Here is a 15,392-nt window from a genome sequence, read left to right on the forward strand (position 1 = left end):
TGTCTGAATACTTATTTAATTATAGGTATTTCTGCATAAAATAAAAACATTGGCAAAAATTTCAAACAGCCAGGACAAGTCTCTGAATGTCCGTGAGTGGCCCAGACAGAGCCAGGACTTGAACCGAAAATCTCTTGAGAGACTATTATTATTATTATTATATTATTATTATTATTATATTATTACTTGAAGATAGCTGTGCAGCAACCATCCCCATCCAACCTGAAAGAGCTTGAGAGGATCTTCAGATAAGAATGGTAGAAACTCCCCAAATATAGGTGTACCAAGCGTGTAGCGTCGAGGCTATAATCGCTGCCAAAGGTGCTTCAACAAAGTACTGAGTAAAAATTCTGAATACTTATCTAAATGTGATTTAAAAATAATTATTTAATCCATTTTAGAATAAAGCTGCAAGGTAACAAAATATGTAAAAGGGAAGGGGTCTGAACTTTTTGATTGCACTGTATATCTTCAAAACTTGATTGCCGACATTTTGGGACTATATCAACAATGGACTAATGAAACAAATACCAAAATGCTGTCATGTTGTTGCTAGCAGGCAGGTTATTTTGCGCTAAGTATCAACAGCCCATCCAGTAGGGTCAATACGAAACTATAGTGAGCTTCGGCTGGTCAACAGCAATGCAATATTATGGAGTAAGCAACACAAATTCAGCTCAGAGAGTAATGCACAAGATCAGATTCTTGCAGAGAAATCCACTTAACTACTGAGAATCATAACAGCCTCATTACCTAAAATGAAGACAGCCAGTCAATCTGTTGCATCTCTTTTCTTCACTGCTTTGAATAGTATGATGCGTAAGGTTTGAGGCACTTTAGTTTGCATTACCCCCAAGGTGTCTCATACCTTGAAACATACAAGATGAAGAAATTCAAATAATCATAATTCATTCTGTAAAAGAATGACATCTTTAAACAAAATGCACACTGAGGTAATGCAGAAAGTGCATTTATTCACAATGAATTCATTATTATTGTTCACATGTAATCATAAAATGAACGTTCTCTCTGCTGAATAATATAAATAACATTTCTGTAATGTAGCAAGCTCTACAACTAAAGTTAGATTCCATACTGTCCAGCAGACAATGACAAAGGACACTTGGTATGTAAAATAAAACTGGCAGAATAGGATCATTCATTGGAACCATCTTTCAGCAGTCTTGAACATCAGCCATAAGAGGGCCAGCTTCATTAAAATAAATTGAGAATTTTGTGCTTGGGCAAGAAAGTATGTAATGTGACCTATCCATAGATAAATCAGCTCTATTCCATTTTATGTAAAACAGGGTAAGATTAACTCAATGTAACTAGATGTTAGTTCAAAATAGGGAATGAATTACTTGAAATACTTTATTTAAATGTTATGTAGCTAGAATATATGTTCAAACATAAACATTTATACTACACAGCATTATTAAGAGTACACCTTTTTAAATACTGTATGTGCCTCCTTTTCAAAGGGGCAAGAGTATCAATACTTTCCCCATATGAGTTATGAGTAGCACCAGGTGGGTCATTGTTTTATGCATTTGCACTGCTGCCTGCAAGCTCCTTGTGGTATAAATACAGGATTTTAAATGTAATTGATTTGTTCCCTCTCAGATAAGATCACAATTTAGAATTGCTATTCAACACATCGCTGGGATTTGGTTTTGAAAGCCAATGCAAAGCCTCAATTCCAATATTCAAGTCAAATATTCCTTGCTCTGGTAAATTAAATGGAATAATGGAGGTGCATAAGCAGCTCGTCATTTATTTTTATTTTTTTAATTTTACAACCTAGCAAACACCTTAAAAGGTAGTTAATTCAAATTTACGGTTTAATAGATGATTCTGAAGAGCGAAAAACAATTGCTGATTTACCACTCCTTCTAATATACAGTAGGCTGACTTATTTTGTCACAAGACCAGAGCAGAAATGCACTTCTAAGGTGGCGAATGATACATACTGTACGTATAAGACATTAGGTAGAGTGTCATCAAGAAAATCATGAAACATTGATAAAGAATTACATTAAAGCTACAGTCAGCAACTTGGGAAGCTGTTTAATGTTTATTTCAATTCTTCATATTTACCCATTGATTCTGGAAGAAAATTCTTATAAATTCCTTCAGCACAACTGTCTGTCTTTGTCATAAACCAAAATTGTCCTAGCCCTATCCCTCAGCTGTTTATTTTTGTTTTTCAAATCTCAGACTGTAGCTTTTAAGAGGTTTCAAATGACTTACATGCTGTAATGAACTGATAGAACACATTCACAAAGCTCGACAACAATATGCCATACACACATTAGCCATATGAAACAATATTACATGAAATATACATTAAGCTTCATAACAAAGGGACTTAAAAACATGCACAAGACATTCTGCAGATGACATTTAACATATGAGAAGGTGTAGCAACAGACCTTTTAAATACAACATACAAAACATTTCAAGATAAATGTTTACTTAAACAAAACATTTTAAACATGCAAAAAGCTTTAAAGGTCCAGTGCAGGCAAAAACTACATTTTTCTGTGTTATATATACAATGCATTCGGAAACTATTCAGACCCCTTGACTTTTTCAACATTTTGTTGCATTATAGCCTTATTAAAAAAATAATAATCCTTGTCAATCTACAAATTATACCCCATAGTGACAAAGCAACAAAAGGTTTTAAGATATTTTTGCAAATGTATTAAAAATAAAAAACTGAAATATTACATTTCCATAAGTATTCAGACCCTTTAGTCAGTACTTTGTTGAAAAACTTTTGGCAGGGATTACAGCCTTGAGTCTTCTTGCGTATGAAGCTACAAGCTTGGCACACCTGTATTTGGGGAGTTTGTTCCATTCTTCCCTGCAGATCCTCTTAAACTCTGTCAGGTTGGAAGGGGAGTGTTGCTGCACAACTATTTTCAGGACCACTCAAGGACATTCAGAGACTTGTCCCAAAGCCACTCCTGCGTTGTCTTGGCTGTGTACTTAGGGTCGCGCGCTGGAGCAGGATTTTATCAAGGATCTCTCTGTACTTTGCTCTGTTCATCTTTCCCTCAATCCTGACTAGTCCCCCAGTCCCTGCCACTGAAAATCAACCTCACAGCATGCTGCTTCCACCCCCATGCTTCACCGTAGGGATGGTCCCAGGTTTCCTACAGACGTGACGCTTCGCTTGGCATTCAGGCCAAAGAGTTCAATCTTGGTTTCATCAGACCAGAGAATCTTGTTTCTCATGGTCTGAGAGACATTAAGGTGCATTTTGTCAAATTTCAAGCGGGCTGTCATCTGCATTTTACTGAGAAGTGGCTTCCGTCTGGCCACTCTACCATAAAGGCCTGATTGGTAGAGTGCTGCAGAGATGGTTGTCCTTCTGGAAGTTTCTCCAATCAAGGAACTCCAATCAAGTTGTAGAAACATCTCAAGGTTGATCAATGGAAACAGGATGCAGGTGAGCTTAATTTCGATTATCATAGCATAGTGTCTGAATTCTTATGTAAATAAGGTTTTAAAAACCTGTTTTTGCTTTGTCGTAATGTGTTATTGTGTGTAGATTGCTGAGGATTTCCTCCATTTTAGAATAAGGCTGTAACGTAACAAAATGTGGAAAAGGGGAAGGGGTCTGAATACTTTGCAAATGCACTGTATATATATTTACACACTATGATGTTGGAATAATACTGTGAAATTGTAAAATAATATGATAATGCCCTTTTAGAGTAAAAGCTATTTGAGTAAATGAGTTAATAAACCAATTGCTATTTGCTAACAAGCTACTTTTGTTTATTTTTGACTATTTTAATTGAAAACAATCACAGTAAGCTACTTATTTTTACCCAGAAATGATTTGATATTGATATAAAAACGGCTGCGTTGGACCTTTAAAGAAGAAATCATTAAAAAAACATTATATGATCAAATATCATTAGAAGTGAATAATTTGTAGCCCATTGGAGATCATTAAGTAATGTTATCATATCACAAAATCTCACCATGATCAGCCAAAGCTGTCCAAAGCTCTTCCAATGGTGTCCAAATCCCATTATTCTTCCATTTTGGATTAAAAAGCACATTTCATCAAATCAACCACATTGTTTAATTATTTTGTTAAATATTTGATTGATCTTTTGCTGATTTTAATGCCAAAGGTATTTGTTCCAACCCCCGGCTGTCTGTGAATAGATAAAATCCTGTCAAAAAAGTATACTTTGAAGGATTTTCTTTGTCACTTCAGATTATAATAATAAAATGTCAAGTAATTAATTATATGCAGGATTGGTTGGCCACCCTCAGTTTAGAAAACACAAAGTATACCACTTCAATGATACTATAAATGGTCTCTTCTGATTTCCATTTTTACACTGTAAAAAAACAGTGTCTTTCCATGTCCATTTCCACTGTCTTCCATGGTCTCTGACCTGATTGCACATGCACTGAATATTAGTGTGTCACTAGCTCTTCCTTTCCAGGTAATTTGAGGGGACCCAGCCTTTTCGAGGTCGACCTCCGTCCAGGATCTGGCAGTACCACCACCCATTAGGGTTCCTCTCCAGAACCTCCAGAGTCGTTCCTTCGGGGAACCCCATGGTCTCCTCATCACCATGGTAATCCGCTATGGAGACATACACCTCACGGAGGTTGTTGTGGATGAGGTGGGTTTTGGGTTTCACCGTGGAAATAGGTAGACCGTTCCTCTGAGTCCCCCGGCCCAGTGATTCGGAGCTTCCCGTGCCGGGTCTGTTCCGGTTTGCCATGTTACCATTCGGCACTGGGCACCGCGGGGTAGTACCAAAGGAAGCGTTGCGGCGCAAGGTGGGACTAGAGCGTGGGTGGTCAGTGGAATTGAGTGACTCACCCCTCCTAAGGGAGCCTACTGGGTTTGGCCCGTCGATGATTGGCTTGGAGATGAAGACCGACTGAGGCCTGACCACCTGCTGCTGTTTCAAAATGTTCTTCTGAGAGCCATTGAACAAGCCAAAGGGCTTGGAGGGGATGGGTGGTATGCTCCTCTTTAGGCTCTGGTTGATGTTGTTCAAGGCCTGGACTCTCTGCTCATTCTTCTCCAGGCTGTTGGACTTGCTCAGGCTGCCCAGTTTGGTAGGGGTGCCATCGGACTCTGACCCAGCTTTGTCGTCTAGCTGCCTGACAGGCTCCAGGTAGAAGGTTGGAGCCCAGCCCTCAATGTCGCCCATGCGGACGTACCACCAGCCGCTCTCCTGCTTCTCCAGCACCTCCACTTCCACCCCGGGAGGGAAGCTCATCTCTGAGTCCTGGACCTTCTCATAGGCCTCTGTGGTGCGGTAGAGACTGCAGCCCTCGTCTGAGTCTCCCCGGCTGCCTTTAGAATAGATGGAGGAGATGTCGGAGGTGCTGTGGGAGGACACAGAGTCCTCAGAGGAGATGACAGAGGCTGTTTCAAAGTCTTCTCCTCTGGAGCCCTTCTTCAGCTGGCCTATAGGCCTAAGTTGTCTCCGGAGGCTGCCGATGTCCATTTTCTCTGCACTGGAGGCCTTGGCCAGCTGGGGCTTAGGCCTGACCAATGGCTTAGGTTTGGTGGAGGACTTGGTGGAGCCCATCTTGTGCTCCTCTTTGTCCTTCTTGGGCCTGGACTGCTTGGAGAGATCTGGGTTGGACTCTGTAGAGGCAGGTTTGGAGCTGGATGCCCCGGCCTCTGCCTTGGTTTGAGACAGGGACTGGCTGCCGTTCAGCTGGATAGTCTTCCCTTTTCTCCTTGCCCCAAACATGGAGTGAGAGTTTTCAGCTTTGCTAGTCTCCAACGGGGCACTAATCTTCAGGAAGTCTGAGTCGCCACTGGATTGTGTATAAGGCATCTCTCTGAAAGGCATGAAGCAGTCATTCTCATAGATACACTCCTCTCCCTCAGGCTCCTCCTCTTCCTGCCCCACGTCCTCGGACGACTCGCCCATCTTGAAGGAGGCGCTATGGAGAGAAGAGGACGGAGATGGCTTGGAGGAAAGGTGAGAGCCCTTCTCTGAGGAGCTATCCTCGTTCTTCCCATCCGCTGAGGACTCATCTGTCCTGAGGAACTCAAACTCTGACTCCAGATCAAACCCAATGGCAGGAATATCATATTCTGGCTCCTCGTACACAGGCCTTCCGGGAGATGCAGGGGACTCTGGAGCCTCGGAACCAGGAATGCTGGTAGGGACAGTCTCCTCAGAGTCCTGCTTCTTGACGGGTGGGGCTGGGGGTGGGACTTTGGGCCGGCTCAGAGTGCTGGTTCTGCGGTTTAGGTTGGGCTTCTTTCGTTTGTCGATGTAGGAGCAGGGAGCCCAGCCCTCTTTCTCACCAATCTGGATATACCACCAGCCACCAGAGTTCTTCTCGATCACCTACAAAACAGAACAGAGAGAATTTATTGGTAAGAATAGGCATCATCAGGCCTCCCGGGTGGCGTAGTGGTTAAAGGCGCTGTACTGCAGCGCCAGCTGTGCCATCAGAGACTCTGGGTTCGCACCCAGGCTCTGTTGTAACCGGCCGCGACCGGGAGATCCGTGGGGCGACGCACAATTGGCCTAGCCTCGTCCGGGTTAGGGAGGGCTTGGCCGGTAGGGATGTCCTTGTCTCATCGGGTACCAGCGACTCCTGTGGCGGGCCGGGCGCAGTGCGCGCTAACCAAGGTTGCCAGGTGCACAGTGTTTCCTCCGACACATTGGTGTGGCTGGCTTCCGGATTGGATGCGCGCTGTGTTAAGAAGCAGTGCGGCTTGGTTGGGTTGTGTATCGGAGGACGCATGACTTTCAACCTTCGTCTCTTCCGAGCCCATACGGGAGTTGTAGCGATGAGACAAGATAGTAGCTACTAAAACAATTGGATACCACGAAATTGGGGTAAAAAAAAAAATTAAAATAAGCCACAGTATCTGCAGTATCTGTAAATTTCAAGAATTTAACTGAACAAGGTCAAAAACAATAACACATTGGACATGCATGCACTCCAAAGTATAGATAAAAGAAGCTTACATCTGCTTTCTGCCCTCCATTAAAACTGATGCCATCTGAAATGACGGACTGGAACTCTGCAATGGTGTAGTACTCTGCTTCAACAGTAGGGGGCTCTGGTGGCGAGGGTAAATTGAATCCCTGAGTGGAAAAAATGTTACAGCATTATGTGAATTGCACAGCTGATACTGTTAAAAGGAAACAATAATAATTGGCCATAGAGTTCAACTTCCAATTTAAAATAACGATCCTGTTAGATGTCGATTTCCCCCTAAATAGACACACCCAAAAGTAATTATTTATCATGAGAAGGCCATAAAGAATAACTAGTAATGCTGCAAGAAAGATTACAATCTCATCATTCTTGACCAATGTTTTTATAAATTGCCTAATGTACTCACTTTTTAGGACAAAAGCACAAGTACATAGTAAAAATATGATCAAAATATTAAAATATGAAATTGAGGATAGGTCTTGAAATGACTCAATAGGAATAGGACTAGGTCAACAAGTTGAGGAATAGGCCTTGAAATGACTCAAATACTTTATAAATATACGTAGTGTTAAAAATCCTCTCCCCCTGAGTATAGAGTTGCTTACATTTACTGAAAGTCTGCTGCAGTGGGAAGGATGCTCTCCCCCTCTGCCTTGGAGGAGTGAAGTGTCTGTTTACAGGTCACACCTCTGACCTTTCATGGGACCCTTGACCCGGTCCTCCTTGACCTTGATCCGATAGGAACTTTAGGCCGTAGTTTTGGAATTGTTAGTTAGATTACTTGTTGGTTATTACTGCATTGTCGGAACTAGAAGCACAAGCATTTCGCATTTCGCTACACTCGCATTAACATCTGCTAACCATGTGTATGTGACAAATACATTTTGATTTGATTTGATTTGATTTTTGATGTAAGGGCGGTAGGCTGCCACAACTGGACATTTCTATCGGCTCTTTTCTGCAAAGGATTCTAAACTCTGAACCTCCCTGGTGTGATGTGAATGCGTCGATGATGAGTAAGTGATTCTCTTCACCCACCAGGGCATGTACTGTACATAATGTTGTTGAGGGTAATTCGCTTTTTACAATGGTTATTAAATGCCTAATACTTTGTACTTATACTTTACATGTTATTATTGTTATTTAAATGGTAAAGTGTTCACATTGTTCTTCTTTGTAGGTTATTAGAGAATTTCGGCAATAGCCATGCAAGAGTATGTGGACACCCCTTCAAATAGTGGATTCACCTATTACAGCCACACCAGCAGCTGACAGGTGTATAAAACCGAGCACACAGCCATACAATCTCTATAGACAAGCATTGGCAGTAGAATGGCCTTACTGAAGAGCTCAGTGACTTTCAACGTGGCACCGTCATACTGTAGGATGCCACCTTTCCAACAAGTCAGTTCGTCAGATTTCTGCCCTGCTAAAGCTGCCCCGGTCAACTGGAAGTGCTGTTATTGTGAAGTGGAAACAACAGCTCAGCTGTGAAGTGGTAGGCCACACAAGCTCACAGAACGGGGCCGCCAGGTGCTAAAGCGTGTAGGGCATAAAAATAATCTGTCCTCAGTTGCAACACTCACTACCGAGTTCCAAACTGCCTCTGGAAGAAATGTCAGCACAATAACTGTACGTTGGGAGCTTCATGAAATGGGTTTCCATGGCCGAGCAGCCGCACACAAGCCTAAGATTAACATGCGCAATGCCAAGAGATGAGGCTGGAGTGGTGTAAAGCTCGCCACAATTGGACTCTGGAGCAGTGGAAACACGTGCTCTGGAATGATGAATCAAGCTTCACCATCTGGCGGTCCGACAGACAAATCTGGGTTTGGTGGATGCCAGGAGAACCCTGCCTGTCCGAATGCATAGTGCCAACTGTAAAGTTTGTTGGAGGAGGAATAATGGTCTGGGGCTGTTTTTCATGGTTCCGGCTAGGCACCTTTGTTTCAGTGAAGGGAAATCTTAACGCTACAGCACGATATGCTAGATCATTCTGTGCTTCCAACTTTGTGGCAACAGTTTGGGGAAGGCCCTTTCCTGTTTCAGCATGACAATGCCCCCGTGCACAGAGCGAGGTTAATACAGAAATGGGTTGTGGAGATCGGTGTGGAAGAACTTGATTGGCCTGCACAGAGCCCTGGCATCAACCGCATGAATTGGAAGACTGTAGCTCCATCAATCTCAGCATCACTTCCAATCCCCCGTATATTTTTTTGCAAATATATATAAACATATACACATATACATACAGAAATAATATTTTTTACATTAGTTATCATGTTGTTATTAGTTGTTATTATTCCCAACCTTCAGCTTCATTCGACCCCTCCCATCTATATTTTAACACCATCCATATTGGATTAATATTTGCCATTTCTTTTTCAACTGTGCTGTGATGTTTCACAAAAGTTCTGAACCTTTCTATTCTCATAATTTTTTACAGATTGTAAATAAAAAAATGTGCTAAAAGTATTATATTATTGATCGATTGACTATGACTTTTCAGATCACCCAGTAGTGCTATCTGCAGATTTAGCTCCAAGTAAATGTTGCAATTCTTCAGCCATTCCTACATCTATGACCAAAAACAAGCTACATATGGACATTAAAAAATGGTTGATTCTGTCTCTTCACAGCTAAATCTGCAGAGCTGGGAAGATTGTATCCCCCATTTATAACATTCTACTGGTTGCAATAATTTTGTATAATAATTCAAAATGAACAATTCTAAGATTTCAATCTGATGTCGTTTTGTGTACCAGTTCATAAACACGTACCATGGAATCCGTACATCGAAAATCTCTTCGTAACTATTTTGCAATCTTAATGGCACAACTGTCAATTTGTTGGTCCTTAAATGAAACTTCTATACTTTTTTATTTATCACAATTTTCTTTAACCAATTATGGTCTTTAATGCAGGGCCGATAAACAAGTTCCCTATTTTTTCACCCTTCCCCCTTCCCCTTTCCTAAGTTTGGGTAGAGGAGACATTTCCATACATTTAAGTTAGCCTTTAAAGTCTAATGCTTCAATATTTAATAATTTCTGCCCTCCGAATTCATATTCATTATATAAATAGGCCCATTTAATTTGAACTGTTCGCTAGGTGTAGGCAAGACCATAAGCAAATAGGTAAACTGGGATATGACTAAAGAGTTAATCAGGGTGATTTTTCCACAAATAGACAGGCATTTTCCTTTCCATGGTAGCAAGATATTATCTATTTTTGCTAACTTTCTATTAAAATATATTGGAGGGAGATCATTTATTTATTTGGGGATATGTATACTGAGCATGTCTACTTCACCATTAGACCATTTAATCGGTAAACTACACAGTAATGTAAAAGATGTATTTTTAGTTATCCAATACATCATTTAGTACATGATCATAATTTGGTTGTAATCCAGAGAGGTTAGAAAAAGTATCTAAATCCTCTATGAGGCTGTGGAGGGATTCTAATTGTGGATTTAAAAGAAACCATGAATGATCAGCGTACAATGACACTTTTGTGTTTAAACCCTGGATTTCTAACCCCTTGATATTATTGTTGGATCTGATTTTAATAGCTAACCTTTGGAGGGCCATAATAAATACATATGCCGATAGTGGACAACCTTGTTTTACTCCTCAACAGTTTCAAACTTTCAGAAGTAGCCATTATTCTGCGGTTTAGGTTGGGCCGAAGCTTCTGCCGAAGTCGGTTCCTCTCCTTGTTCGGGCGGTGTTCGGCGGTCGACGTAACCGGTCTTCTAGCCATCGTCGATCCATTTTTCCATTTGTTTTGGCTTGTTTTCACACTCACCTGGTTTCAATTCCGTAATTCCATGTTGTATGTTCTCTCTGTTTCCCCCCATGTCCTTGTTGGGAATTGTTCATTGTAAGTATGTGTGCATTGTGTGACTGGTGCGATACGGGTTTGGTGCCCATGTGTTTGTTGTTTTTTGTATGCCGGTAGTTATGTTTATTAAACGGCTCTGGCTATTTACCAAGTTCTGCTCTCCTGCGTTTTACTTCCCTTCCACCAGTTACACACCCCTTACAATTATTTACTGTTTTACACCGTGGATTATTATACATGATTTTAACCCATTATATAAGAGATTCTCCAAAATTGAAATGTTCCAGGCATTTATATATAAACTGCAGTCGTATTTTCTCTAAAGCCTTTTCAAAGTCAGCTATGAATAGCAGGCCTGGTTTCCCAGATGTTTCAAAGTGTTCTATTGTTTCCAGTACTTATATTATCTCCAATTTATCGTCCATGTAAAAAACCTGTCTGATTAGAATTCATATCCGACAATACCTTTTTAATTCTATGCGCTATACATTTTGCTAGAATTTTGGCATCACAACACTGAAGTGTAAGAGCGTCAGACCTTCTTGTTGAGTGTCCAATAATCTAGCAGTTACATAGCAGTGGTTAAAACATGCTAATAACTCCTGCACTTGTTTGTTTAGTTGATGTCATGTGCAAATTCCCTTAGAATGGGCCCCTATGGCCTAAAATGGCAGTTGTCTAACAGCCTGGCTGTTATTTTACTGTTACTGCTGCTATTGTTGCTGGGGTTTATAGCCATTATCATTGCACTCTATGAACAATTTATATCATGTTTACTGCTATTTATAAGTTATTATTGCTGGTTTATAGTTATTACCATTGCACTTCATAAGACAATTATACATTGTTTACCACTGTTAGCTAATTGCTAAGGCGAATGATGCGCTATCATTACTTAATGCTAATTGCTTGATTAGTACTGCTAGTCATTTGGCATTACTGCTAAGCTATGCTACTCTGTTACTATTACCTGCTCCCTCATGCTAATTGATTTATGCTATGCTATTTCACGTTAGGCTATGCTGCTACATCCTAGTTTGTACTAGTGCTAAACCCTTGCTGCTAGTTGTTATTGTCATTATGTTACTGTATAATATGCCATATTTCTGCTTATGTCATTATTACTCATCATCTGCTATTACACCATAAACCTTTTAACACATATTTCCCGTTTCTTTGCATTTCTCAGTATACCATTCATTCAACTCCACCATAAAGCTGTGTGTGTCTGAGGCAATAAAAGTGTTGAACTTGAGTCCATGTCCTGATTGTCACTGTGCCTCTAACCGGGTACCCAGAGTGATTGTCCCTTATCTAAACCGGCACCTTCATTTTCGGAGTCCATCACCAGTTGGTGGCGCTGTTTTTCATATAGTAACAATCAAATTATAAATGACTAACTACAAGATTCCACCTTCCTCATAACTGTAAAATGGATATGATCATATTTAGTGAGAGTACAAAATTGGCATAATTTTCTGTACAGGAAAATGATGATCGCCCCCTAATTAGGGGACTTTACATCTATAGAGGATTTATGATTTGTTTCATACTGACCAGAGTTGCATCTCTGCGAGGAGGTGGCTTTTGTCTGAGGATTGGGGAGCCTAGAGAGAACAAAATTTGATAGATATAACATTTTGTGAGTGTATTAGTTTAACAAACCGTTATAACTTTCAATTCAGTCTCTGAATGACAACTCACCGATCTCTATTCTGTGAGGAGCGATGCGGGCTATGGATGGAGAGGCTGGTTCTACTTTGCCCTTAACATCCACCAGTGCGCCACCAGGGCTGAAGTCCGAGCTAGAGCACGGTATGGGCAGGCTGATCTGCCTCTTGACCAGGGAGGGGGTGGTTAGGGGTTTGTCCTCTGGCTGGCCGTCTGTCTGCACGTCCTTCTCACTCAGGGCCTTCTTGTTCAGCAGGTTGCTGATCTCCATGATGTTGCTGATTATCTCCACCGGGCCAGTCAAAGGGGTCTTCTTATTACAACTACGGGGAGAGAAGTCCTCCATCACCTTCTTCAGGTAGGAGGCCGGGGCCCAGCCCTCCTTATCCTGGTACCTGGGGAGAGGAAGAGAGAATGGAAGGAAAGGGGAGAGAGGGGTGGTCATGAGTGAGAATAACCATAATTGAGAGACAGTATAAACAGGCAACCGTTTATATTGTGGTTGGAGCACAAATCATGGCCTTACCTGATGAACCACCAACCCTCCAGGTTCTTCTGGATGACCTCCACGATGACTCCTTTCTCAAAGGCGATCTCATCCTTTCCCTCGCTGGTGTATGGCTGCACCGTCATATACTTCTCCTCTGTCGGGCCACAGAGAGGACGTGGGAACACAGAGACTCACGTCAGTTTCAAATGTCCTATACTGCTTCAAAAACAAAACATTACTCAAACAAATGAAAAATATGTCAACGTTTTATAGGAGGAACTGTAACATTTAAGTAATTTACATTTACATTTAAGTCATTTAGCAGACGCTCTTATCCAGAGCGACTTAAAAATTGGTGCATTCACCTTATGACATCCAGTAGAACAGTCACTTTACAATAGTGCATCTAAATCTTAAAGGGGGGGGGGGTGAGAAGGATTACTTATCCTATCCAATTCCTAACGATTGTAGAAACACCTCTGCGTGAGTGAAAGTAAATAAAGACATACTGCATATAGGCTTGAAGTATAGAATTCTGTGGACTTGATGACATTTCTGTGTGTAGTTCTGATGTGATTGATTCTGTCAGATCCACAACGATATCCAGCATTTTACCATCAAAGGCTTTAAATAATCGGGGAAACTCTAATTAACAATATGATGTCCCTCACTTCATACTGTAAATGTCTTCCTGCAGGAACTGATAATTACATTGCCTTTATGTCATGATTGCTAATTACAAAGTGTAAATATGGGACAAAATAAACTCAAACACTGATCTCTTGAAATGGTGAAAACAGTTCTAATGACAGAGTGGACTAATGGTGTGGTAGCGGTCAGCCTCTGTAAACTTAGCAGATGATAGAGAACAGAGATGCCATCTTGATTTGTAATTTCCCAAAAGGCCAGAGTACTTCCTGTCATTAAAGACCAGAGGTCTCATCTCATCACACCGTAAAACACAGACAGGCGGAGGGAACACAGCCCAATGGTGTAGAGAGGAGATGTCCTATTTGCATGCTAAGACTGGAATGACTGGATTCCTATCTGATATCTAATAACTCTCTCCTTTCCTCAACTCCTGTTGAGTCTCAATCAGGGATTTATAAGGACTGAATAAGGATGCAGTAAAAATGTATTTTACTTGCAAAGAAATAGGACGATGTAGGGCCTTGTGAATAAAACCGAAAAGGCCACTTCCTGAATGCTTTGTTTTCCCTAGCACTGACTTATGGGACTTCCAGTCTCTCTGTTTAAGGCTTGGTAGGGCACTCCCTACAGGGGCCTACAGTCGGGGGGAACCTATGAATAAGATATTATGTTAACCACAACATGCATCGCCTGCATAACTTTTATAAACAATTTTCCTGCAGTCAGCGCTATTTCTGCTTTTTTCCCCACAGGCAAGATTTAGTTCTTGCAGTTGAAAAAGTTATTTTTACTCCAGAGGCTAGTTTTCTTGCGCGCTGTGGACACTGTTGCCAAGCACAAACCTTGGGCTGGACTCAAATAGCCTATCCTCACTCCGCTGTCAGCAATCCAACCTGCATCCCTTGTCAAAAAAACCTGTCTCAAGGCAAGTGTAATGTGTGCAAGCACAAACACTTTCACTCTTACTCCCAACAGATGAATACAATTCTTCATTAGCTTGATCCATCGGTAGACCTGCTTGCTCTAAACACCTCTAGTTGATAAACGTCTGGCTTTTTAGCTCTTTTGAAAAGTACATACAGTATGTGTACATGTTTAATTTGGCTCGTAACAAAGCCAACTAAAGTGGCAAAATATTGAATGCGGCCTACCAACTTTTAGATTGTTGTGATTCTATAGCTGTAATTCAGAAAAGATTGGAGTTGCACATAGCCGTTAATTAAAATAAATTGCTTACATAACACAATCTCTTCCAACACTACCGCATTCAAGTGCAGAAACTGAGTAACAACAAGATGGTCAATGTTTTCCGATGTTGATCTTCTAGCAAAAGGTCAAACCTGCAACTTCTGAAAACCACCATTGTGGATGTAAAAAACAATTTAGCATTGTAATGACATGTCTGGACTGTTAATTACCTGGTTTAGAACGATGTTAGTGGTTATTGGGTGTGGATCATGATGGTGTAGAAGACAGTATACGACACAAACCAAGACATTAGGCATCAGGTATGAAAGATAAGACAGGACAAGGTACAGTGGGTTCAGGAAAATGGGACATCAGAGAATAGAAGGATGAGCAGTGAAGGAGGAGGAGGAGTTTGGCGCCCTGTCTCTGATCACCTCGGCTCTGCTGCCTGCTGACCATTCCCCCCAGGGTCCATCTCCGGTCCAGCCTCTTCAGATGGGCCTTACGGTGCTTAGTGACTGACCCACGCACATGGTGACGAGACACATACACACACACAAATTGGCAGATAAACAGAAAA

The 15,392-nt window shown here is 41.3% G+C and overlaps 1 protein-coding gene across 2 annotated transcripts in view; it reads right to left on the minus strand.

The window, feature by feature from the left end:
- Positions 1-944: 944 nt before the first annotated feature.
- The window catches only part of LOC118400170 (SH3 and PX domain-containing protein 2A-like), an 87,104-nt gene continuing 72,656 nt past the window's right edge, over positions 945-15,392 (minus strand). The window contains exons 9-14 of one of the 2 annotated variants that reach the window (XM_035796736.2): positions 15,247-15,330; positions 13,010-13,127; positions 12,517-12,878; positions 12,370-12,419; positions 6,993-7,112; positions 945-6,362 (exon numbers count right to left, since the gene is read on the minus strand). In XM_035796736.2, coding sequence (XP_035652629.1) covers positions 4,461-6,362; positions 6,993-7,112; positions 12,370-12,419; positions 12,517-12,878; positions 13,010-13,127; positions 15,247-15,330 — 2,636 coding nt within the window. In that variant the 3' untranslated portion in view covers positions 945-4,460. The remainder of the gene's footprint in view (positions 6,363-6,992; positions 7,113-12,369; positions 12,420-12,516; positions 12,879-13,009; positions 13,128-15,246; positions 15,331-15,392) is intronic. The other variant, XM_035796745.2, reaches the window with a different exon arrangement.

This window comes from Oncorhynchus keta, chromosome 2, assembly GCF_023373465.1.
Source record: "Oncorhynchus keta strain PuntledgeMale-10-30-2019 chromosome 2, Oket_V2, whole genome shotgun sequence".
In the NCBI taxonomy this organism is placed as follows: Eukaryota; Metazoa; Chordata; class Actinopteri; order Salmoniformes; family Salmonidae; genus Oncorhynchus; species Oncorhynchus keta.